The 27473-nt window shown below is 32.6% G+C and overlaps 1 protein-coding gene across 3 annotated transcripts; it reads right to left on the reverse strand.

The window, feature by feature from the left end:
• Nucleotides 1-118: 118 nt before the first annotated feature.
• On the reverse strand, nt 119-27473 carry LOC135127418 (uncharacterized). 3 transcript variants are annotated; one of them, XM_064053855.1, is made up of 5 exons: nt 27228-27473; nt 26856-26973; nt 26255-26463; nt 361-474; nt 119-302 (listed from the first exon to the last, which is right to left on the reverse strand). In XM_064053855.1, the coding sequence occupies exons 1-5, from the start codon at nt 27278-27280 to the stop codon at nt 275-277; spliced, it is 522 nt and encodes a 173-aa protein (XP_063909925.1). In that variant the 5' UTR covers nt 27281-27473; the 3' UTR covers nt 119-274. The 3 variants fall into 3 exon arrangements, with proteins under 3 accessions (XP_063909925.1, XP_063909923.1, XP_063909924.1); XM_064053853.1 differs by having other exon boundaries at nt 119-289; nt 27228-27470; XM_064053854.1 differs by lacking the exon at nt 27228-27473 and adding an exon at nt 27045-27220 and having other exon boundaries at nt 119-289.

Here is a 27473-nt window from a genome sequence, read left to right on the forward strand (position 1 = left end):
GTAGCAAAATTAAATGGAAATTTTATTCTTTGAGGCTACTGTTATGATGTAATATTTCAGCAACTCAAAGGAAATTAAATCCAGTTTTTACTTAACAAGCAAAGAATAATTTAGTGACTTGGTAAAACTAATTTATTCATCTAATAAGGAAATCATATCCAACAGCCCATTTCCGTCTTCACAATCTGGATATAAAGAGCCACAATTAACACCATACTCTCCGGCTTTCTTCGCCTCTAAGTATACCGGATCTAGATCTGGATCCGTTTTGCCGTCACCGTAGTCTGGTCTGTAATTGAAACCTATTTGTAACAAACTTGAAGTTTACTTGAAATTTGTCGATAACACTCGAGATCTTACGTTAAGGCTATGTGAAGGAGATGTCCGTAGAGTCCATTAGCTTCGTGATTGAGACTATCCATCGCGTTCTCGCAAATGCTGCGGAGAAGACATGCACGTCCGTTAAGGCCATTTCTAGAACAAATTGAAAACTATTCTTACAGTACAACAAAAAAGTTTTGTACAAGTAAATGCGCCGCTTAAGAGTAACTGTTGGATATAGGGGAGATAAATTTATAAATAACATAATAATAATATTAATATTAATAATAACAATATTTATTACATGCTGTTATCGTAACATGATGTGAATTAAATTAGAAAAAATTGGTCTAAAGAGTTTAGACAGTACTTCCCTCGCTGTCGGAAACTTGACGACTGCATGCCTATTGTGTTTTTTTTCTCATTACATTTTTGTAGTGGGAATTTAAAAAAAAATTGCGATGACGTCATCAACATTTTTGCAAGGACACGTGTATCAGTTGGGATAGATGTAGTGTAATACTAAGAATAAAATTATTATATTCTCAAATTTTCGGGAAAATGAATTGGGTCGTTTGAATATTGATTTGTAATAATCAATAAAATAACGAAACAATTTACTCACGTATACCTACGTATCAGAGGCAACTGAAAATCGTGTATGTATAAACATTGTTAATTTAAGATGACAGGCGTAACAGCATACGTGAGAGCCAAACACAGAAACTGTAAACAAAACGACCGTCGGTTTTATTGCTTCGACTTCCGCTTATTATATAAAACATTGGGTTTTATTTTAATTCTTGACGGTGAAATTCACAATTGGTTGATTATAAACATGTCTATTTCACATTCGCGGAATCAAGTGAACGCATAAAACAAATGCAGGTCTGTAATGTTAAAGTCGATGTAAATAAGCGTGCTACCCTTATGTTTCAACCGAGTTTTTCCTTTAACAAATTTTGTGTCTACCAAATTGGGTTGGTTGGGGTGTAATACTAATAATAAGTGTTGCCTTTAATTTAATCAATAAAATAAATTGACTTCATTAATTTTTTTGAACCACCTCTTAAGAAAATCTAAAAAATATGAATGGAATGATAAATCACAAGTACAAACTCATCGTATTTTTTGCATTTTAGATAGGATTTATTCAGCAAAATTTAAGGGTGACGTCATCAATTTTTACTTCCCGAGCGTAAGCAAAGGAAGTATTGTAATCGAGTCCGTCGGCCGACTCTCTACTTTTACGTTTTCTCGATCTTTCATGACCCCTAGAAGACGAAGAAATAGGTCTCCCATTTCCGTCTGTCTGTCCGTCTGTCCGTCTGTCCGTCTGTCCGTCTGTCCGTCTGTCCGTCTGTCCGTCTGTTGTCACGGATTTTTATTAGACAGATAATCTCCGAAAGTACTCGACCGATTGTTGTGAAATTTTGTACTTATATTAAGAATATCATGTAGATGGTAAAACGCTAACCAAAATTTGTCGAATCATCCCCACCACTAAAGCGATGACGTCACTTCAAAATTGTACATAGTAAATGGGTTTTCAATTGTATAAAATAACATAGTCCTACACATGTAGTTTACAACTCTGAATCGACTTTTCACCCGAAACGTCCAGATTTTTGGAAAAAAAATCAAAATTATAAAACAGCATTTTGAAATTTAATTTTTAATCTGCTAACCAGAATGCTTTGAAATGTTGCAGATGTTTTAAGGCTATAAAGAGCATCATAAATCTTTAGTCAAAAAATATTTGCTTATCCCCTCCAAAAACTTGATGACGTCAGCTCAAAAGTTTGTGGAATAAATCATATCTAAAATGTACAAAATATGATGAGTCTGTACTTGTGAACTATCACTCCATTAATATTTTTTGGATTTGCATATACAGGGTGACTCAAAAAAATTAATGAATGCGTAAATATATTTTATTGATTTAATCAGGAACTACAAAACCGAATGCTCTGAAATCTTGCAGATGTTTTAAGGTCATAAAGAGCATAATAAATGTTTAGTCAAAATATATTTGCTTATCCCCTCCAAAAACTTGATGACGTCAGCTCGAAAGTTTGCCGAATAAATCATATCTAAAATGTACAAAATATGATGAACCTGTACTTGTCATTTATCACTCCATTCATATTTTTTGGATTTGCATATACAGAGTGACTCAAAAAAATTAATGAATGCGTAAATTTATTTTATTGATTTAATCAGGAACTACAAAACCGAATGCTTTGAAATCTTGCAGATGTTTTAAGGTTATAAAGAGCATAATAAATTTTTAGTCAAAATATATTTGGTTATCTTCTACAAAAAACTGATGACGTCAGCTCAAAAGTTTTCCGAATAAATCGTATCTAAAATGTACAAAATATGATGAGTCTGTACTTGTGATTTATCATTCCATTCATATTTTTGGATTTGCATATGCAGGGTGACTCAAAAAAAATAATGAAGGCGTGAATTTATTTTATCGATTTAATCAGGAATTACAAAACCGAATGCTTTGAAATCTTGGGAATATTTTAAAGTTATTATAAGCATGGTAAACTTTTGTTCAAAATGTATTTGTTCATCCCTCCTAAAAAAATTGATGACGTCACCCTTAAATTTTGCTGAATAAATCCTATCTAAAATGCAAAAAATACGATGAGTTTGTACTTGTGATTTATCATTCCATTCATATTTTTTAGATTTTCTTAAGAGGTGGTTCAAAAAAATTAATGAAGTCAATTTATTTTATTGATTAAATTAAAGGCAACACTTATTATTAGTATTACACCCCAACCAACCCAATTTGGTAGACACAAAATTTGTTAAAGGAAAAACTCGGTTGAAACATAAGGGTAGCACGCTTATTTACATCGACTTTAACATTACAGACCTGCATTTGTTTTATGCGTTCACTTGATTCCGCGAATGTGAAATAGACATGTTTATAATCAACCAATTGTGAATTTCACCGTCAAGAATTAAAATAAAACCCAATGTTTTATATAATAAGCGGAAGTCGAAGCAATAAAACCGACGGTCGTTTTGTTTACAGTTTCTGTGTTTGGCTCTCACGTATGCTGTTACGCCTGTCATCTTAAATTAACAATGTTTATACATACACGATTTTCAGTTGCCTCTGATACGTAGGTATACGTGAGTAAATTGTTTCGTTATTTTATTGATTATTACAAATCAATATTCAAACGACCCAATTCATTTTCCCGAAAATTTGAGAATATAATAATTTTATTCTTAGTATTACACTACATCTATCCCAACTGATACACGTGTCCTTGCAAAAATGTTGATGACGTCATCGCAATTTTTTTTTAAATTCCCACTACAAAAATGTAATGAGAAAAAAAACACAATAGGCATGCAGTCGTCAAGTTTCCGACAGCGAGGGAAGTACTGTCTAAACTCTTTAGACCAATTTTTTTAGGAGGGATGAACAAATACATTTTGAACAAAAGTTTACCATGCTTATAATAACTTTAAAATATTCCCAAGATTTCAAAGCATTCGGTTTTGTAATTCCTGATTAAATCGATAAAATAAATTCACGCCTTCATTAATTTTTTTGAGTCACCCTGCATATGCAAATCCAAAAATATGAATGGAATGATAAATCACAAGTACAGACTCATCATATTTTGTACATTTTAGATACGATTTATTCGGAAAACTTTTGAGCTGACGTCATCAGTTTTTTGTAGAAGATAACCAAATATATTTTGACTAAAAATTTATTATGCTCTTTATAACCTTAAAACATCTGCAAGATTTCAAAGCATTCGGTTTTGTAGTTCCTGATTAAATCAATAAAATAAATTTACGCATTCATTAATTTTTTTGAGTCACTCTGTATATGCAAATCCAAAAAATATGAATGGAGTGATAAATGACAAGTACAGGCTCATCATATTTTGTACATTTTAGATATGATTTATTCGGCAAACTTTCGAGCTGACGTCATCAAGTTTTTGGAGGGGATAAGCAAATATATTTTGACTAAACATTTATTATGCTCTTTATGACCTTAAAACATCTGCAAGATTTCAGAGCATTCGGTTTTGTAGTTCCTGATTAAATCAATAAAATATATTTACGCATTCATTAATTTTTTTGAGTCACCCTGTATATGCAAATCCAAAAAATATTAATGGAGTGATAGTTCACAAGTACAGACTCATCATATTTTGTACATTTTAGATATGATTTATTCCACAAACTTTTGAGCTGACGTCATCAAGTTTTTGGAGGGGATAAGCAAATATTTTTTGACTAAAGATTTATGATGCTCTTTATAGCCTTAAAACATCTGCAACATTTCAAAGCATTCTGGTTAGCAGATTAAAAATTAAATTTCAAAATGCTGTTTTATAATTTTGATTTTTTTTCCAAAAATCTGGACGTTTCGGGTGAAAAGTCGATTCAGAGTTGTAAACTACATGTGTAGGACTATGTTATTTTATACAATTGAAAACCCATTTACTATGTACAATTTTGAAGTGACGTCATCGCTTTAGTGGTGGGGATGATTCGACAAATTTTGGTTAGCGTTTTACCATCTACATGATATTCTTAATATAAGTACAAAATTTCACAACAATCGGTCGAGTACTTTCGGAGATTATCTGTCTAATAAAAATCCGTGACAACAGACGGACAGACGGACAGACGGACAGACGGACAGACGGACAGACAGACGGAAATGGGAGACCTATTTCTTCGTCTTCTAGGGGTCATGAAAGATCGAGAAAACGTAAAAGTAGAGAGTCGGCCGACGGACTCGATTACAATACTTCCTTTGCTTACGCTCGGGAAGTAAAAATATCTATGGTAAATAAGAAGTGCATATCAACAATGTCACTATTTCGGGATTAAATAATGTACTATTATGTTCTCAATGAGCCATACTAATTTTTTATTTCCCGAGCGTAAGCAAAGGAAGTATTGTAATCGAGTCCGTCGCCCGACTCTCTACTTTTACGTTTTCTCGACCTTTCATGGCTCCTAGAGTACGAAGAAATAGGTCTCCCGTTTCCGTCTGTCTGTCCGTCTGTCTGTCCGTTCCGGATTTTTATTAGACAGATAATCTCCGAAAGTACTGGGCCGATTGTTGTGAAATTTTGTATTTATATTAGGAATATCATGTAGATGGTAAAACGCTAACCAAAACTTGTCTAATCATCCCCACCGCTGATGCGATGACGTCACTTCAAAATTGTACGTAGCAAATGGGTTTTAAATTGTATAAAATAACATAGTCCTAAACATGTAGTTCATTACTCCGAATAGAGTTTTTACCCAAACCTTCAGATTTTTGGAAAAAAAATCAAAATTATGAAACAAAATTTTGCAATTTAATTTTGAATCTGCTAAGCCGAATGCTTTGAAATCTTGCAGATGTTTTAAGGTTATAAAGAGCATAATAAATTTTTAGTCAAAATATATTTGCTTGTCCCCTCCAAAAAATTGATGACGTAAGCTCAAAAGTTTGCCGAATAAATCCTATCTAAAATGTAGAAAATATGATGAGTCTGCACTTTCATCCATTTATCATTCCATTCATATTTTTTGGATTTGCATATACAGGGTGACTCAAAAAAATTAATGAATGCGTAAATTTATTTTATTGATTTAATAAGGAACTACAAAACCGAATGCTTTGAAATCTGGGAGATGTTTTAAAGTTATCATAAGCATGCTAAATTTTTGATCAAAATGTATCTGCTCCTCCCCCCTAAAAAATTAATGACGTCACCCCAAAATTTTGCTGAATAAATCTAATACTATTATATTAAACGAGCAAAGTTTGTATATATATATATAATGGGTTTCTCGAAAACGGCTCTAACGATTTCGATGAAATTTACAGGTTGGGGGTTTTTTGGGTCAAGAAATCGATTCATCATAGTTTTAACTTCTGAAAATTACAGCTTCATGCATTTTCAGCAATTTTCAGGCAGTGAATTATATTTGTTGCTAGGCAACATCAGATGACACTACACGAACACGAGATTGTTTTATAAGAGAAGTTTGGGTGACAGTCTGACAGTACGTTTGACGTATCTTTTTATCTTCAATTGTACGTACAGAAACATACTCCACTGTATAGAGGACGTTGAAATTCACCTCCTGAGGTGAGAAAATTTACCAAAAACTAAACAGTGAGCGGATAAAAGGCACACGAAAGTGTGTTGAATTGAGATTATTTTGTCAAGCATTCATTTCAGAGGTTCCACGGTCAGTGTCAAAATGTGATCGTTTTCGGGGATGGGACCGTGTTATTTGAGTTTTTGGGCTCAACGTTTCGCACACTTTCGTAAATGGCATCTTCAGGAGCAGGGTTGAGATTGAGAAATTAGGAATAACACAAAAGAGCACGGTAACTCAGTATGTTAACCACACCAGAGGCGAAACTCTTCTGGCAGTAAGAATGTGGTTGTGACCTTTTTCTAGAGTCGAGAGAGAGAATTAGGAAAAAAAAGAACGACAGAGAGAAAACTTGGGTAACAAATGAGATGTCAAACAATAATTCCAGTTTTCTGTTCTTTAATCTCTACATGTCACTTACCAGTGTTTAAAACAAAGACTGCTTATGGAATTTCTTTTTTAATGTGTATTTTTAAGTAGCGCGTGTATTTCAAAATGCATACTATACGCATATTTATCTGTCCTAATCTGATCTAATACTACCAAACGAGCCGAGTGAAACTCGGTCAACCAGATATTACTATCTAAAATGTACAAAATATGATGAGTCTGTGCTTGTAATTTATCATCCCATTAATATTTTTTGGATTTGCGTATACAGGGACACTCAAAAAAAATTATCATTGTATTTCAGGAGCGAGGGAAGTTCTATCGAAACAACTTTCAACCAACTTTTTTAATTTGTGGCAGAGAAATCGGACGTTTAGTTCGTGAGGAAGGAAGCAAGTATTTCCACTTAATATTATAGGCTCTTTAGAAAACATGCGAGAAAAATTGAAAGGCTTATTCCTTATTTTAACATTTTTTTCTTTGAAATATTTTCAGAAAGACGCTTTGTTTCGGAGATACGAGGCGATAAAAATAAACACTTAAATGCTTTGGATTTTATTTATGAGGCCATTTTAAAACGTAAGGGGGCACTAATTCAGTGGAAAAGAAGATTTGAGTAATCAGATAATTGAGAGGTGTAATGAAATAAGAGACAATCCTGGCATCTTTGAGACAGTTCTGCAGTTAATGCAAAAGCATCCTATCTGGTACTCGTATATCTTTCCAAAAATCATTCAAAGACAAAAAAAAATTAAAACACGGTACATTTTTTTTATTAGATTTTTTATATTATTGCCCAAATTACATCCTGAACTAAAAAATTCGAAAATGTGCGGTAATCCCAGGATGGATGGTTCATTGCTATTTACGAATTTTTTGCTGGAAAGGGCTGGACTTTTGGCGGCATCTCAATATCATTAGACTCAGGGTTTTAGCGATCGGCACCGGCGGTCGAAAATGCAGCAGCATCTGTTTCTAATAAACCTGTCGCAGTGTCGCAATCCCATTGTGGCAAATCTAACACCCCATGTAGTAAATTACGAATCTTTTTCCGACAAAAGTATGACTAATTTATGATGCAAGACAACAAAATACTTAAATGTTGTCCTCAGATCTACAGTGAAACTGCTGTAATAAGACGTGAAAAAAAATTCTGTTTCAGTTGTGTTTTATGAAAACTTTCGTATTTTCAAAATTTTAGTTTTGTACTTGTGGTGCTTTTTGGGAATAATAAAATATATCTGATGTATGTTACAACCAATTTTTTAAGTAGAAAAAAAACTGGACTGAGAAATTATTACAGAATGACCTACCTACATTAGTTTCACTGAAATTATCACAGCATGTTTCACTTTTCTTACAATACCACTTTCGATGGCTTCAGCGGAAAGATATTTTTCGAAATTAAAAATGACTAAACATTTTTTAAGAAACATAATGGGCCAATGCAGATTATCTTCACTGAATCTCTTAATTGGAAATTAAATTGCTAGAAGCTTAGATGTGTCAAATTTTGTATCAACTTGTGCCCATTGGAAAGCAAGAAGAAAACAATTTTGAGATTAAAAAAAATGAGCATTATTATCTATACTTCTATACTAACTCATATTATGAAGTTGAAGAGTTTGTTTGGTTGAACGCGCTAATTTCAGAAACCACTAGTTCGAATTCAAAAAATCTTTTTTTGTGTTAGATAGTCCATTTATCGAAGAAGGTTATAGGCCATAAGATATCACGCTACGATTAATAGGAGAGGAGCAGCAATAAAAAAAATCGGAAAAACGGGAAAATTATTCCTCCTTTGACAGCTTCCGTTGCTTATTACGCTGCTTAAACGGTTAAAGTTACATAAAAATCATGTATGATGGAAGTGTTCCCTTCTAAAAGTTCTAAAAAAAAAATCCGCGACAGCATATGTCTATCTTTTAAGGTCGACTCAGTATAACCTTTTTTATGGTAATGAAATTTGTTCTAAAATAATCTAATATAAAATTCTGGTGTCCCAGCATTTGTAACCAAACTCCTCCGAAACGCCTTGACCGATTTTTATGAAATTTTTTGTGTATATTCGGTAGGTCTAGTAAACTATTTTTTATACCCCTAAGTGATAAGGGTGGCCCCCCAAATTTTTTTTTATTTTTTAGACAACATTTGTTATTTTTATTTTTTTAAGATTTGGCATCAAAAAATACATATAACGCTAAATTTTGACCCTTCTACCACCAAGCTCCATTTTTTAATAACAATATGAGTATCTTTGCTTTCATCCATAGATGCGCAATAGGGTTGCAAGATGGTTATTGGATATAATCATTGTCGTACGATAAATTTTTATTTATAATTTATAATTTAGTTTAATTATATTTGTATGTATTTATTTTAATTTAATTTAACTACCAAAATATTCACTAGAAATGCCAAAACAACGTTTGCCGGGTCGGCTAGTTTCTAATATGTATAATTGTATATATTTTAATAATATGTATTCGGGTAATTATTGTATTTAATTATTTTAATTCAGTGTTTCAGGTAGAATGATTTTAATAAAACGTAAGCCCTAATTGCAATCTACTCATACTTTACTCATTATACTCGTATTTTTAAATATTTTTATATCGCTGTTCATTAGGGGCCCCACAGTGTTGTAGAACACAGGCCCGTAGTTTGATTGTTACGCCACTGATCATGATCCTTGTCTTGTACCAGATCCAGCTAACAGGTATCTACATACTTTCTTAACAAAATAAATGTTAATTAATAAATAACAAACGAAACGCTAGTATCAATTAGCATTGTTAATATTAATATAAATACCAGCTGAAAACGATACATTCATGTCTGATTTTTAATAATAACTTTGTAAACAATAAGAAATTAACATCACACTGTATATTAGATGAGTTGTTAATCGAAATCTTTAATATTTAAATTCATGTTACGAAACTAAGAAATTATTTACAACTTAAGTACATAAGCATTTGCTAAATGGTGCGATTTTATCGACCACCATTTTATTAACTTATTATGGTCAAACTAGGTACTTGGAAACGATTATCAGTAAATCTATGTACAATGAAAATGCTAGGATGTATCAAATAATATGAAATGTCTTTAAAACGACGGCTGATTTGGCCTCACCAAAATATCTCAATGTGTAGATTTAATTTATGACAATCATCTCAAAATGTTAGGAGTATCAAACAATATTGTGTTATACTATCCTCAAACATATTTGGCGTTTATGACTTCACACCAATTTGACTCCCATTATAATTCAATAGGCCGTCCCAACCGGATGTCTTAAATCCGCTCACCGATACCTACCTGAAAAGACCTTTTCGACGTGCCAGGGACGGTCGAGACGCGAAGGACCGGACTCAGAGTAATTTTGTTTGTTAAAATTTTCAAATTTCAAAATTTCCTTACAGAACATGATTTATACTTTGAAGAAAATTACACAAAGACACAATTATTAGAAGTGTTATACACTCGAAAATTTGAGAAACAATATAAAATAGATGCTATGGCGCGAGATCGTGGATTTAGGGTGATTAGACTTCCGCCGTACCATTGTATATTTAACCCCATCGAACTAATCTGGTCGCAAATGAAAAATAATATAAGAAGGAATAATACGGCACCAAAATTTAATAGTGCAACAATTGACATAATTAGGGAAGAAGCTTCCAAAATAACTGCCGAAATGTGGGCCAATTGTGTACGACATTCCACAAAAGAAGAAGACCAGTACAGGGCACGATTGATAACACCGTTAATTATTAATTTAGAAGAGTCGAGTGATGATGACAGTGACTATTTCGATCAATAAATAAGCAGTAGTAGTTAATAAGTAAATAGTTGTGCTGTAATAAAAAATGATTGAGTACAAAGTTACTTTGTTTTAACTTAAAATAAAAAACTCGAAAGGCGCAGTTGTCGGTAAATGCAAAACTCAGTCCTGCCCTGTGCTTTTACCAGAAAAGGTCTTTTCAGGTAGGTATCGGTGAGCGGGTTTAAGACATACGGTTGTGACGGCCTATTGAATTATAATGGGAGTCAAATTGGTGTGAAGTCATAAACGCCAAATATGTTTGAGGATAGTATAATAATATGTTACATACATATATGCATATACATATACATATATGTACATATTAACCAAAATAAAATTAAAGAATTGCTTTTTGCTTACAGAATCGGAGATATACATCCTTTTCTCTACAACCCTAATTAGAGAGGAAAATCCTCCGAACGGTTGAAGTGGGACAACCCCGTACTAGTACCCCCTAGTACTGACTAGGATAAGTAAGAAAGGAGAGAGAAGAAACCAGATGAATCGTGAAGAAGACGAAAAAGGACGTAAGAGTAGCAAACCATACCACCATAACTCCCTATAGAAAGGAAGACAGATTTTTCAAAAAAGCAAAATAGTGGCAAGAACACCAACTAAAGAGAAGATAAGAAGAACAATGAACATGGACAAAATTAATTTTGACGTTTCCTAGTATTTCGATAAAACAGAAATTAATTTATTGTTACAGTAATATTGTGGTAACAACAACTGAATATAACATAAATAGCATTACGATACTTAAAATGATTTATCTGAGACCAGATCTACAGCTGTGAGAGCATAGTTACTGTTCTGCTCATAAATAAAATTAATAAGTACCTACATAGATTTCCCTGATTTTTATTAGATACAAATTGTAATTCGTTTGGATAAACGTCTCTAGCACTTTAATTATTATTAATCTGTGAAAAAAAATCTGGGAACGAATTTAATAATTACGTATGGAGACAAAACATTATTCACAGGACAGGAATAATGTTTTACATTTCGATGATATTTCGATGCAATTGTCTAAAGAATCTCCATAATATTATATTTCCATCGTTAATTATTTTCATGTTTAAGTTGTATATTATTTTATTTATTTAGGCGTTCAAAGATAGTTAATTGTCTCTCTCAGTCTTTTATTGGACTTGCAAATTATATTTTTCTGCGACGTTTCATGAAATTTAAGGACTTATTTGTTTAGGTTTCTTTCGATTTGCAGTTTCATTTACCCGTACCCCAGTGTATGTACAATCTCTAACAGCAATATACATCTCCATCCCCCATGTCTCTCAAATAATTATGACATCTAGCGAGATTTCGTAAATCTTGTAATGAACATAAACGAAGGAAGCTTTGGTGCTTTTATCTCTTTAATGGATTTCAAAATTAAAAATTCAGAGAAAGTTAATTTCATCCGAATTGAAAAAGTGTCAAACCCCAAAGATTTCAAAAATCTTTGTCTCTGTTTTTAATCCTATTGACAAATTTTAGAACTGCAACTTTCTGTCATTTATTACTCATTTAACATAAAAACAACTCTATCAGTGCAGACATCATACATATAACACTCAGTTAATTTTAGGAAGATCGAAGGTGACTAGAACAGAAGGGTCTACATATTTGCAAACCTACGCGCATGGAACCTATTTCTTTTTTTTATTTAACAACGCTTTTGACATAATTACTACCACTGTATTTTAAAACGCATCCTAATGACTATCACTTACGAGTATAATTCACGATATAAATTTTCGTACATGATTTAATAGCTTTTAAGATCTAAAAGTAAAAATTTTGTCCTAGACTTACACTAATCAAACACGTTAGTCATTAGGTTGCGTTAGAAACCTAAACGCTGTATAAGAGACAGCTTGTAGTGACGAAAAAAAAATCTTAGAATGGTACAGAAACTTAAATTATTTGCAGCACCTATATTCCCCGGTTTACTCTTCTGGATTATGCTTACTTTTCTTAGGTTTTCGCATTCTTTTCCACGCTTGTAGTTACACAAATGCAAGGCTGTAGATTTACAAGATTAGCTGTATGCATTAATTAGTAGGGCGCTAGTTAGAAGGAGAGTTTCTAAATTTAAAAGTAATTGCTCCCGTAGTGCCTTTTATTGCCACTTTTGTCTTATCAAAACAAAGCAAGAGTTCTGATCTCTATTCATACATAACTTCACATACAACTATCTTAAGTATTAAACCCAAAACTTCTAACAAAATTATCGACGAGGACAAATAGGGTAATAGCTTAGATTATATAATAAATAGATACCACCATGCCGTGTTCTTTCCCTAGGAGAGCCTGTGACGACATCCTCCTGTCACACATCTCTCTCGTGCATGGAGGGATTACAATGAAGCTATCCTTGCCTGATCACTATTTGAATTTTGCGCGCCTAAATTTTAAGAAGTATGTCTGAACTAACTTCGTACGAAAGATGTTGATTTTATAAATAATTCACAGTAGATAATGAAAGTAATAGTAAATTATTGGGCAGCAATTGTGATCCTTTATGATTACATCACTTAAAATAGGATATTTGTTCTAAATTCTAAAATTGTTTTTGTACAACAACTCGAAAGAGAGGTTAGAAGAAACATCTGTCAAAAGCGATTTGTTGCGCTGGTGCGGTACAAGGATGGAAGTGAAATAGACATATACAGATGAAATGCACATAACAAAGATGAAGATGTGGTGATCACACAAGGATAGCATTATACTACTCCCCTTGACGTAGAAAACGACAACAGATAGCTTCATGTCTAGTCACAGCTTTCAGTTTGACTATTGGTATCTATTTATTATATGATCTAAGGGTAATACATGTTTATTGCTATACCAAAGGTCAAAAGAAATATATATAATATAACTTAACATGTAGAAATATATAAATAGAAAAATGTAAACAGATAGGGTGTTCATTTTATCTGTTCACGCCTGACAATTTTTACATAGCCAACATATTAAACACCTCCCAGACGGGGGCCCGTGTAGGGACGAAAAATATTTGTCTAAATAAAATTTTACTAAAAAGTATTGTAGTAGAATGGGATTGTGCCATAAATGTATTTCCGTAAAATAACATTTATTAGAAAGTTCATCGGTTAGAATGTAAAAAAAATTAAAATGTCTGAAAATGGAAAGTTTACAGATCAAAAAGTTTTAACTTGCGTCGCTCCAGCTGTCGAAAAGTTCCTGGACCGAGTGGGCCAAAAATGGAAAAAGGAGTGGGTGGTAATCAGCCAATCCCGTGGCGTAGCGAATACAATAGCGAAGCACTGGGTGGATGGAATGCACCCTGGGTAACGGTAACGACCTTCAAGGAAGATGAAACTAAACCCACAAATGTTTTCTTTATCGGACATTCATTTCAACTGCTATTTAAGTCTATCATAATTAATAATATATGTACCTACCGTATATTACGGGAACACCAGTAATTTGGTAAAAATCTACACCCCCTTTTTAAACACCAAAACTAGGCGTTAAAATAATCGTACATCAGATACTTAATTGCATACAAATAAAGTGGTGTTAGTGTTATTATTGTGGATGTAAACGTAATAAAAATTATAATTAAATTGTCATTACATTTGGTAAACAAATAATCACTACTCGGATGTAAATAAAATGAATACATATTTAATTAGTAAATATAAGTTTTGGTACAATATGGCATCTACCATCACTTCCATTTTTTTTACTGGTACCGATACCTAAGTGTATTAATGTGTTACATACTTACTGACCGACAAAAAAAAAAGGTCGCCCTGATATATTTCGCAAAATCGCTTGAAAGTTAATTTAACTAGTGATTGTTATTTTATTTAAAGAACTATTCACCGTTGACACAGGACGTATCAATTAGCTAAAAAAAGAGACAAATGAAAACAATCACTAATTAAAATATGATTTTTAAACTGGGTTTGCAAAATAAGTATTTAAGTCTGGCCGGTTTTTTTTGTCGCTCAGTGTATATAATTAAAACACGCATTCTTTATAACGATTGTAGTACTAATATAGGTATGTCTACGAAACATCTCTGTGTAATAACCCCCAGACCCTTAATTATTTAATTGAATTTATTATAGAACATTTTTAACTTACTTTACGTGTTTGTTACATTTTATAATTTGTAAGCAATATGATATTTGTAACTGTTTGTAAGTCAAGTTTTATAATTTGTATGTAATTTGTTTAGCTGCTGTTAATTAATCTGTATGTGAGGGCTATGGGCATGGAAGCCCTCACTTTGATCACAAAGGGGTGATCATAACTTCTAAGGTGTTATTAGTCTAATATACAGATATTTAATATCCATCACTGAGTGATAGACAAAAGATATTTTCTTAATTAATGGAGTAATTTCTATAACATTTTAAGTATTTTGTAAACCGAATTTTATAATTTGTCATATTTATCGACAATTAATTAGTTAACATGTGCCGGTCCTAGTTAATTAATCAATCATTTACTAAATCAGCAAGAACTTCAAGTGTTTAATTTTTTTATACTCACTAGATATTAATTTAATAACTGAAAATTTTTGTAAACTTGGTATAAATATAATACGTATATTATTACATTTTAATAAATATTTTACGTTATAGTAAGATGCGTATACAGGGTGAGTCACGAAGTTTTCGATATCTTATGAATTAATTATTACTATTACAGATAGAAAAAAAGTTACAGACGAAACTTGTACGGTACTTAGCATACATTAAAAGTAGTATATTAAAAAATTGGTAGAACGTCATCTCGACAGAACTTCCCTCGCCCCTGAAGTACACTAAAACATATCCTGCTTTTTCAAAAAATTACAAAATTTGATTCTACGAATTTTATTTTTTTTTATGAGAACCTCTATCAGTTAAATAAAGATGTAAAGTGTGTAATATTAAGTAAATGTAAAGAAGCGTGCTACGCGTTTGTTTCACATTTACAAAATTTTGTGATGACGTCATCAATACTTTTGCAAAGACAATGCGTATCAATTTCGAATACCATGCTTACGATAACTTTAAAATGTGTACAAAGTTTCAAAGCATTCGGTTTTGTGGATTCAAACTTAAATTGCAAAATGTTACTTATATAATTTTTATTTGTTTTTTCCAAAAAATCTGGGTGTCTTGGGTAAAAACTTAAGGGATTCGTAAACTACACGTATTGGAGTACGTTGTTCTATACAATTTAAAACCCATTTACTATGTACAATATCGAGATGACGTCGTCGCATTGTTGGTGGGGATGATTAGACAAATTTTGGTTAAGATTTTATCATCTACATGATATTCCTAATAAAAAGACAGAACTTTTACAACAATCAAAGAAACAAACAAACAGACAGAGAGACAGAAACGGGGACCTATTTTCTTGTACTCTGTGCCTCACGAGTTCATCACCAATCGAAAAAATATGAAATTAGCCAACCACTCGATTGACTCGATTACAATACTTTCTTAGCTTACGCTCGGGAATAAAAACAAGTTTCATAAGACGCTATTTTCGAGGCCAAATCCCAAAATTGGAAAACGAGTCATTATCAGATGAGTTTCCTAAGGGATAATTGCTAAAATGTCCGATGGAACGCGTATTTTATGCAATTTTCTTCTACTTCACAACTTTTTTTTCATTTAAAAACAAAATTAGATTTTTTAAAGTTTTGGGGAATTTTGTCCCGGTTGGTACGACAAATGTCGGTTTCTAACATTTGAAGTTTAAATTTTCATTATTAATATGAGAAGATAGTAAGCATAAATTGAAAATAATGCGACAGTTTTTCAGAAACTTGTTACCTAATAGCCTATGATTTTTTAAATTTTATCATTAATAATTGCCTTGGCAAAATGAGAAACTAGAGATGATCTTGCAGATTGATTTGTCCTTTTAACTTTGATATTATCCGTCCCGATTCTCTCAGCTGATTCTTTTATCTATATCTACATTGTATCATGAAAAGCACGGTTTATTTTTGTTCCGCTTACTTGGTAATTTTTTCAGCTGTCGTTCAGTCAGTTGTGTTGTTTTCGAAAAAATCGGATTACATATCCAGTAGCGCCACCATTTTGTAATATTTTGCGCTTTATATTTCTAGCATTTCACGAAGATATAAATTCCACATCTTTAAAGGGGTCTGTTAAACCTTTTATAATATAAATTTTGAATAAGTTTGGCGATTTTTTCCACACTGTTTTAATAACCCCTTGTTTATACTTAGTCTTCACCATTACGCCGTTTCATGTTGAATCCGTAGTGTTTTCAAATATGGGTCAATTTTGTGATTGATAAATAATGTATGAGATATTGAAGAACGCCCTTATTGACTCACCTTGTATATTAATACTTAATTTAAAAACATAAACATATTTTGTGGTCGAGTAGTCTGCTAATTGCCTTTTGACACACTAAAATTTGTTTTTCTACTCATTAAGGTTGAAGTTTGTCATTTTCCCATCGCTGGCAGTGGATGAAATTTCATTTCACCCTCTAGTGGAAAAATACTCGGCCGTCTACGATTTTAACGGGTCGTCCAGCCTGAGCGTTTCGCAGCTAGCGAAACGTGTCGCGTATCGCCTGCACCGACCGCACCGTCCGCTTCGCGCGCTTCGAAAATCATGACGCCTAGGCTGGACGACCCGTTAGTGTTTGACGTTTAATACTGCTAGTTTACACAAGTGAAAACAATGAACATGAGTGAGACTGACGAAGTTTCTGAAGAAATTTTGAATGCTGCCAATGCGGCATTTTCGAATCTGATACAAGTGCAGTTATTGATACAGGAAGCAGCCAACTAAGTTTAAACAAAGATACAAGTTCAAATAATACTTACGATAAAAGTGTAAATATTATTGGTGATAATTGCACAAATTGTTCTATTACAGTTAATGTATTTCAAAAATAAAATACCTACCATAAACAAACATTTATTTCCTAATTTCTTAGAAAAAATAGTATATGCAACTCGCGGATGAAGAAATTTCAACGGCTCGAGTTTCTTTTTCGCACTCACTCGTTGCACTCGCTCGTGTGAAAAAATCACTCTCGCCGTTGAAATTCAACTTCATCCACTAGTTCCATAATGTACTATTATAATCCGTTACAATACAATACGATTTCATTATTACCCGATTTATAGTACCATCGCCAACTCCATTGGATATACGCGTTAGCGGATATAAATGGAGTTGGCGATGACAGTTCCATAAAGTGATCTCATGGAAACAAAATAGAACACTAGGTATTTTTCAGGAGACATTGAAATTGTTTGAAAAAACGTCATAGCAACCAACATGAATTGTCATTTGTATCTTTATTAAACTGAATATAAAATTGAGATATGAAATTGGAATTGAGGTTCCATTATAAAGCATATTAACGAATAAATGATACTACTGTCACTACTGTTATTATATTAAACTTTGTTGTGGAAGCTAACATTTATCAATATCTTTCTTTAATATAACAAAATAATTCATGTCGTTATTTCAAAAAATACAAAAGAATTTCATTTTGATTATTACTTTTCCACGGACGGGCAATATAACAGTCAAAGCCCTGCCGCTCTCAAGCGACAGATAGGCGGGATGTATCCATCATTCATCAGCCAATGAGGTGCATCGGTCATTATAGATATTCTGAAAACGGCCGGTCTGCGTTCAAATGGATCCTACGATAAAACGGTTTAGTCTTCGTACATTTGACAGATTTCCCATCTCACGCAAAAACACTTTGTGCTAAAACTTTTTATAAGGTTTACTTTTAGCCCGATTACATTTTCTGAGAAAACTTTCTATGCAATACTCGTTCTGTCAAAAAACATTTTTGTAAAATTTGTTTTAGTCATTTTTATTCTGCTTCTGAAACACCCTCCCCACAGACGACTTCGTCCAATTTATTTTTTTTTAATAAGCAATCATAGCAATCACAAAAAAAATACAAAGATGTCAATGCCAAATAATGACAAAATTGAAAAAATTAATACTCAATTTATTAATGGATCAGGTATATCAGTATATGACACAATTCACATCATATATCACTCGCTCGCTACGCTCGCTCCTGTACAAACTTCTTCGTTCGTAATTAGCTTCTTATCACCCTCGATATGTAATATACTATTTTCACCCCCAAAGAAAAAAAATCCAAGGGCGTTAGATCAGGCCGAGCGTACTCTTCTTGTCTAGCAGTAAGTCTTGGTCCAAACGCTCTGTGTAAATGGTTTCTAAGGTCTCTCTGATAATGAGCGGGAGCTCCATCATTTTGAAACCAAATTATTCTTCGTATGTCTAGCTCTACGTTTTCCAACAGGTCAGGTAAAATATTCTTTAAAAAATTTAGATACATAGGTCCGTTTAAATTTCCTTAAAAAAATGTGGACGAATGACGTGGTTACCAACAATTCCACACCAAGCATTATCTTTGAAAACTTCTTGAAACTGCTTTTCCTGATACCAATGGGGATTTTGCTGGGCATAGTAATGTGAGTTGTGTCTGTTTACACACAAGTTATTGGTAAATGTGGCTTCATCCGTAAACAAAACGTTAAATAAAAAATCTAGATTGTCTTGTAATTGAGCCCTTACAAATTCACCGGATAAAATCGCGTTCTGTTAAATGTTGGACAATTACCACTCGGTATGGATGAAATCTAACTTTTTTTTTTTTTGAATTGCCCAAATTCTCATTTTCAAGTTCTTCTATTGGGATAGGTATTGCCTGGCGGAGAGATAAACAGCAGCATCAAAATTCTTGGCACACTTTCACAATATTAATAGCATGTCTGTTTTTTCAGAATTCGAAAACATTTTAAAGCAAACGAAAATTGAAAATATTTGCCTAACAAATAATTTGTTATAATTTTGGTTCTGATCATTCCTATCTATGCGTTCATAATTATGTAAAAATAAAAATTAATCAAAGCTGTTTATGAAACGTAAAATGGGTTGCCTATGCAGAAATATGCGGGCGCGAACAGATAAAATGAACACCCTGTATACAACATTACAAGATACATATTAAACTCATGTCAATCTGCAGGTCTTCGGAGCACTGGAAACATATGTTTTTTAACCTTGGCCATTGGCACTTAAGTGGTAAAAGCTGTGGGTCGTGTTAATACGTTTTTTTTTTTTCAAGTGAACTTTGGCAAAACATTAACGTAGTATTTTATCAGACAATTTCAATTCAATTTATCGTACGGAAGAAAATAGTTACAGAATTATTAAAAAATACATTAAACTCGTTGCATATTGTTTGCAAATAATTATTTTGATACATATTGATTACGTGATCGTGCATGACGCAAGGCGCACATGAAGTCCCGCATATGGATTATGTCCTTGATGATGCAAAATGTGCACCTTAAACCCGGCCTACAAATTGATTGGCCCAATCGAAAGTCGCTAAAAGATTTAATGACTCCGCCCTCCGAATGAACAGATTAGTGTTATTGGGTAGCATACGATAAGATTTATTCGAGTGCTTCAAGTGCAACGATTATTCAAACAACTGTAATTAGAATTAAACTCTGTAGAATGTGACCTATTATATCTATAACTGTTTTAGATAAATAAACCATACAGAAAAACATACAAGTACCTCCACAAAGTTGAGCTTTGCTAAAAGTGTGTTACAATTCAAGATTTTGGTAAATTTCACTTAAAAATTCCTGCCAGAAAACAGATCCAAAGTTTCTAGTAAGTACGTAAAATTCTATGGCTAACGTTAAAACTAGTCTTAAATTTTGCATGTTGTTAATAATATCACTTCCTTTTTTCAAATTTTTCATGAGGGTAAACATAGAAAAATATAGCAGGGAAATGGAATCGCTGGATTTCATTGGTATATTTTCAAAAAAATGATTAGTAAAATTGTACATTTTAATTGTGCAACATTTTCTTACCTATGCCTTTTAAAGTTGTTGTTTATTAAAATAATAACTTTACTCTCCTTCGACAAATTCAGTTTAACGGCTTTTCCTTTCAAGTTATTTCACCATTTGTGTCTGAAAACTCTCTTCGCCATTTTATAGTATCACTTTAATGACATCACAAACCATTGTCTGTATTTGTATGTGGCGGTATAAAAAAAATACACTATGAAACAAATTTCCAATATTGTTCATTTTCTTTCAACTAACTAGCTTTAGCTCAATAAATATAATCTGATGCCTCTTTCAACATGATTAAATTTTATAGCAATAATGAAGACCTGCTAACAGTCTTTTTAGGACCAGCGTTACCTAAGTTATCACAAACAAACATTCAATCTTGAAATGTTGACTTTACGTTAATTTTGGTTTGATGTTACGAAGTTGTGGCTTTGGTGCACGATTTTAATTTCATATCACGAAATGAAGGCAGATAAGCTGGCTGAAGTGGCCATCAAGAATTTAATGGCTGACCCTAAATTATTTTACTCAGTATTAAATTTAATGGATTTGGAAATTAGGCTAGTTGGTAGTATGACCTTCCTCGATTGCGCTAACATTATACCATAAACAAAAGTCACAAAAAAGTACTTTAATTCAGTGAGTGATGGAGTTTACTTTCAAAAATTACTACTAAGTAATATCAGCTGTGTCAGAGCAGTAATACCGCAGTATTAACCTACCCAATATAACTGTGTAAAATTAGTCTGCGTGCTATTATTTAGACTCATCACGATTTCTGATCATATCAGCTTTTAATGTAGAGTGCGGGAACTATTTGCAGAATAAATTACACAGTCCTACACATATACTTTATGACTCCACATTTTTGGAAAAAAAGATCAAAACTACTTATATAACATCATTTTGAAATTTAATTTTAAAGCTGCAAAACAGAATACTTTGAAATCCTGCAGATCTTTTAAAGTTATCATAAGCATGACAAATTTTTAATCAAAATATATTCACTGATCCCCTGAAAAAATTTATGAGGTCACCTCAAAATTTTGTCTAATAAATCCTATCTAAAATGTGCAAAATATGATATAACATACTTGTGATTTATCGTTTCAATATTATATTTTGGATTGGCTTATACAGGTGACTCAAAAAAAATATGTGTGAGCCAATTTATTTTATTGAATAAATCAGAAACTGCAAAACCGAATGCTCTAATATCTTGCAGACGTTTTAAAGTTATTGTAAGCATAGTAGATTGTTAGAACAAAATAACTGTTTATTCCTCCAAAAAAATTGCTGAAGTTTTTTTAAAATTTTGCCGAATAAAACTGACTTAAGATGTAAAATATGAGTTTTTAATTTAGAAATTATTCCTCGATTCTCACTCAGAAATCACTGAACAACAAGTATGCTGATTATTGTAAATAGGATAAATTAAATGGAATAAATGGACAAATTGCACAAAATATTTCATGGGACTATGTTGCTAGTACCGTCGATTTCAGTGAGTTTTTATTATTAAAATGTCATTAAAATGCAATCTTCTACTGAGATTAGATGAAAAAGCGAAGGCCTGCATGTTCTTCAAAAGCTAATTTAATCAGTAAGTTGTACAATTTTCCATGGCTAATCCAAGGACGCGATCGTCGAACTGAGACGGAATCTCTCGCGACAAATTGGACTAAGCCCTAATTTTAAAATACGATGTTTAAAGCGTTTTATATTGAATGGGGGCAATGCAACGATTTGAAAAACAATACTGACCAATATCCCTCGTTTACCTGCACAAATGCATTGTTCAATAATGCAGCACCCTGTATAAGCACTATTTTGTATTATGGAGAATATCTGAAAAAATGATATCCAAAAGTAATTTACTTATGATGTTATTTTGAATCGTACATCTACTTCACTTACACGATAATTTCAATCCCAAACTAGCGCTCTAATGTATGGGAATATCTAGAGTACATAACAAGACGAACACTTACAATACATTAATTATGTCAGCGAATATCAATAAACGTTGCTGCGAAATTATAGTCCCAAATAGTACTAATTATAACAATAATTATCAATGATTCACTTAGATGAACTGAACAATCAACATTCATCGTTGTATGACATGCAGTTTAATTACTCCTGTCCCAAAATAAGTATCCGATTTCTGCATCTTGTTAAATATTACCTACATTTTTAAAGATGAAGAATGAAGATGTTTATGGTTTGTTCAAAACTTACTTGGTGTAGTTCAAATTCAACATTTTAATACAAAAAAAAGCTTTGAAGTAAGTGTAAACCGGAATATTAAGCGCCGGAGTTAAGCAATCCGCGGGTATAGGAGTGGGTTTCAACGAAAAATAAGTCGAATTTAAATAGCATGAAAGACGGCAGCTTTTCTTTTGCAACATTTTTATAATTTATATTTTATTTATGTATTTTTGGTTTATTGTGGAATATAACATTTATCCTGTAATTGTGTAGTGTAAAGCTACTGTTGGATAAATAAATATTATTAGGATTATTAATACTATTAATTATATTATTAACATTTAATAAATGCAGATGTGAGGTAAAAAAAACTGGAGAAATCGATTCTAAGCAGTCTCTCTTTATATTGCCTTTACGGAATGTAGAACAACAACGCAATAAATGAAAACAATTGAAAATACAATTCAAAATTTAGTATTTCAATTATTTAATTTAAAGTATTTATTTAATTTTCAGAAAATTTCAATATTATGTTAAAACTTATTATAAGATGTTATATTTATTGTAATAGTAAGAATTCTTCAATAAAAACTTAATGTTTACTTTGTTTAAAAAAATAGCTTTTTTTTAGAAAGCGGACACTTAATTTGGAACACAAGAAATAATTTTTGAAAATTTAAAACAGTGGCGCGGGAAATCTTAGGAATATAGCAGTGGGAGAATTGAAAGTAGACAAGATAAGGGTAGACGTTGACACAAAGGAAAAATATTAATGGGCACCCTACACGGTCAATCGGAATGTCAATCTAACTGAATCTATCAGATTGTCATTCTTTCAGTCACATTCATTAATCCATTAATCTTGCCCTAACACGATCAATCAAATTGTCATTCTTTCGCTAGACTGTCAACCTGATTGACCTTCTAGGGTGCCCATAAAAGAAAGAGAGAAATATAAATTGTTGCAAATTTATACAAAAGAAAAAAGGCGAAGACTAAAAGGTGGTATAACGAGGAAGCTACTTATAATTGAATGGGTACAGCACTCTTGAAATTGAGTATAATACAGTTACAAGGAAAAATAAAAGATCGACAATCTGCAATACAAAATATAACGAAACTATTTGTAAGAAGTTACCAGGATATACTGCTGCAACACAACTTTGCAGCACCGACTTGCAACCTCATTGCGTCAACCAACACTTAATTTTCCAACTGCAAATTGTAGCATCGAGTTGCGGCACTTCTACTAGCTGACGCAAGTGGTTGCTGTACTTCCCTCCAATAACTCGAAAAAATGACGGACGCCCGGCAAGTGTTGGTGGGTATTGCTGTCTGTATTCGAAAATTCCAGTAAAAGTGATGGTGAGAGTGAAGAAAGATTACCGAGAGAGCTAAGGTGTCGTAAATGCGTTCTCTTAGCATTAACGTAAATTTTGAGTTTGAAATTGCACAAAAACTGTTAACGCAAGTCCATGCCGCAAACTTCAGTTGCGTTGTTGCATGTTGCGTGAGTTGACAGATGGCCACCTTGAAATTGATCCTTTAGATGTCAAGACAAAAATAAAGCTATCGTTGACAAAGTAAAAATTCTTAAAAATTTTAGTTGTCCTTTTTACTTCCTTAATGTAAGCCAAGGGCGGCTGTACATAGCAAAATAATAATTTTCAATATTTAAAAAATTATCGGGAAATTTGTGTCATAATTATCAAAACTATTTTATCTCGCTCCACTTGTATAAAATGTATCAAAACTTACATTCACTTACATCTAAAGAGGTGTCTTGGATGTATGATATGTTATTTCTGATGAAATGCTAATAAAAGCTGGGAACTGAGACTGAATTATGGCTGATTTGGACGTTTTGTTTACTACGCTGATGTGGAAACCTCACGTTTTAGCCGCCTGATTCACCTGGACTGCGGTCCCGTTCCGACCGTGCTCGGCAGCATTGAGTTACTATCGCGGGTTTTAATTTTCATTCTGCGCGAACACGTATGATAAATATTCTTGGATAATCTCTCGGTAATACAGACATTCGCAAACAACTACACACCACTTGTATTAATAATATTCGGGCACATAACGCAAGGGTCGACAAAAATCTCCATATATTACGCCGATTGATAATGTCCATAAAATTTTGTGGAGTGTTTGAATTTGCTTTACGTGGACATGACAAAAGTAGGGAATCACAAAATTGATTGATTTTATTGCTGAATTGGACTTTATCGGATCATTTGAAAGAAACAACGGTTTTTAAAGGAACGTCTATAACTGTCCAAAATGAACATTTAGATGCCATGAACGTAAAATTGTGACCGAAGGCAAAAAGGTATGTGAAGAAATACTTTATTATTTTGATTGAATGTATTTTGGTATTTATTTCCGTCACACAATTTCGTCTATAAATTGGTAACAACAACCTGTTTTATATCTTCATATTTAACTCATCACTCAAATTGTGTCCCCCCATTTCAAAAGGTCACGAGCGGCCACTGATGTAAGCTAAGCAAATATTGTAATAGTATCCATTTCTGCAATTCCTTTTTTAATTCCACAGTAGTTGTGTGGCGATTTCTCAATGCCAAATTGATCTCTTTAACTTGTTTGTCTACGGGGACCAGCTCCCAGATGTCTCAATTAACATGCTGATCAGGACACGAAATCAAAAATAAGCATGACAAAGCACTATATTCAAAAAAATATAAGGCGGCTCGTTTTTCGCGCGGGTCGATGTATTTTGTTGAAAATAGCCTCATCACTTACTGCCATGTGATTCACTTAACTTGACCCATGAAACCTGGACCAGCTGAACAATGTTAGATTTAGACATGCCAGGCACAAATAGATCAGGGGCTACTTTGAGTAATTTTCCGCAGTTCGGGGCATAAGATTTTCTGCAGCTTCGCACATTGTTAGTAATTATTTATTATCGTGAAAATTTGAACTTCAAATATTACACTCTGACATTTGTTGTACCAACCACGACAAAATTCCCCAAATTTTAAAATTTACAACCTTTGGTTTAAAATAGAAAAAAGGTACGAAATAGAAAAAAAGTACAAAATATGAGTTCCATAAAGCTTCCTATTTATTTGCAAATACAGAAATCGGAAATATTACATTATAAATTAATAATTAAACTCTCAATGTTAGCTAATCGTAGACATGTAATTCTGATGTAATTTCAGTCGAGTTTCCCTCTCGAACTTAAACCAATCGAAACGTGCAATTAAACAAAGTTTGCCGAGTGTTTCTTTAACGCACTTTAAACTACCGACAGCAAACTGAAATTTAACAGTAATTTGACCCAACTTCCTAATTACAATTACAAAGGAAGCGCTAACCAAAGCCGATAAAGTAATAAAAGATTTTACGACTTTGATGTTAATATAATTTAAAAATAAACAAATATACAAGAATCTCACCTGTTTAAAATAGCTTCGATTCCAGAATAAGCTAAGGATCTGTCGCTGACAAAATTGTCACGTTTTTCTCTGGATCTGCCCACAATAGGTGGATAAATGCTGGTGTTGTTAGTATATTGGGGTGCTACGTACTGAAACTGCAAGTTCCATCCCCAAGCCATTGATTGTTTCAAACCAAGAGGGATCGGCATTGCAAAACCAAATACAATCTAAACAATAAATATATTACAACAACAAATAATCGTGGAACGTTTACTAGTTAGTATACTGTGTAAATTTTTATTTAGTAAATTTAATCATTTGTAAAACACTCCAGAAACTCTCCACCACAATAAAACCTTATGAATAGAGCAAATTTTAATAAAATATTATCATATCACGCGTCAAGGTTTACCAAAACTGTTATTAAATTTGTATTTTGTATTGTACTAAAAGCAGTAAACATTCGAAGCAGAATCTCAACTAAAGTAGATAGTTTGTTTGATCTAAATATGTATTATGCAGTTAAATTTAATGCACACTAACAAAGTATACTGAAGTGTTCGTGAACTGATCAATCAAAGGTATGTGAGAATGATATATGTAGTATTTAATACCTTACCTTGAATGAACCACCCCTTGGATAATACAAAGGCAGCGCATACCTTCTATGTCGCTGCGAGTTCTTTTCAGTCGAACACAATGAAAAACTCAGCAGCAAAATCACTAAGCAGATTACCCTAAAATTCTGTGGGTAATAATTTCGGGGATACATTAATTAGTAATTTTCATTTATTACAAAGTTAGTTACATTAAACAATATTAACTAATGCAGCAGAAGGAATTCACTAACTGTGGCAAAACTGACGCCAGCGACATGCTAGCAACGTTAACACAAGAGGTCACTAACTGTTTTCACGTGTAAAGGACTTCATAAATATTAGCATTTGTTATTAGACGTTGTCACTTTGTAAAGACATTATTAAATACTTACAGAAGCGGAGATTCAACTGCTAACAGGTTTATTTGTACACATATTATCACCATTACTTTTAAAAAATGGGTGCAAAAAGGTTGCCGATAATAATCAACACTAATTAATTAACTACGATGACTATAAAACTTGACGAACACTAAAATAGTAGTTATTGTTTAAAAAAAAATCAGTTTTTCCGGTGAAGATAAATTGGTTATAATCCTAGTCCCAAGGTTTTTCGGACAATTTTTACGGGAACTGCCA

Source organism: Zophobas morio, unplaced genomic scaffold (genome assembly GCF_036711695.1).
Source record: "Zophobas morio isolate AGI-343-1 ecotype UQ-CSIRO unplaced genomic scaffold, CSIRO_AGI_Zmor_V1 ptg000011l, whole genome shotgun sequence".
In the NCBI taxonomy this organism is placed as follows: Eukaryota; Metazoa; Arthropoda; class Insecta; order Coleoptera; family Tenebrionidae; genus Zophobas; species Zophobas morio.

What these genes read in the sequence shown, in the direction of transcription:
- LOC135127418 (XM_064053853.1), bottom strand. Translation starts at nt 27,280, where the DNA reads ATGGTGATAATATGTGTACAAATAAACCTGTTAGCAGTTGAATCTCCG. An exon ending in GCAGTTGAATCTCCGCTTCT is followed by an intron (nt 26,974 to 27,227) that starts GTAAGTATTTAA and finishes ACAGAATTTTAG; the next exon opens with GGTAATCTGCTTAGTGATTT. An exon ending in ATCGAAGCTATTTTAAACAG is followed by an intron (nt 475 to 26,254) that starts GTGAGATTCTTG and finishes AATTTGTTCTAG; the next exon opens with AAATGGCCTTAACGGACGTG.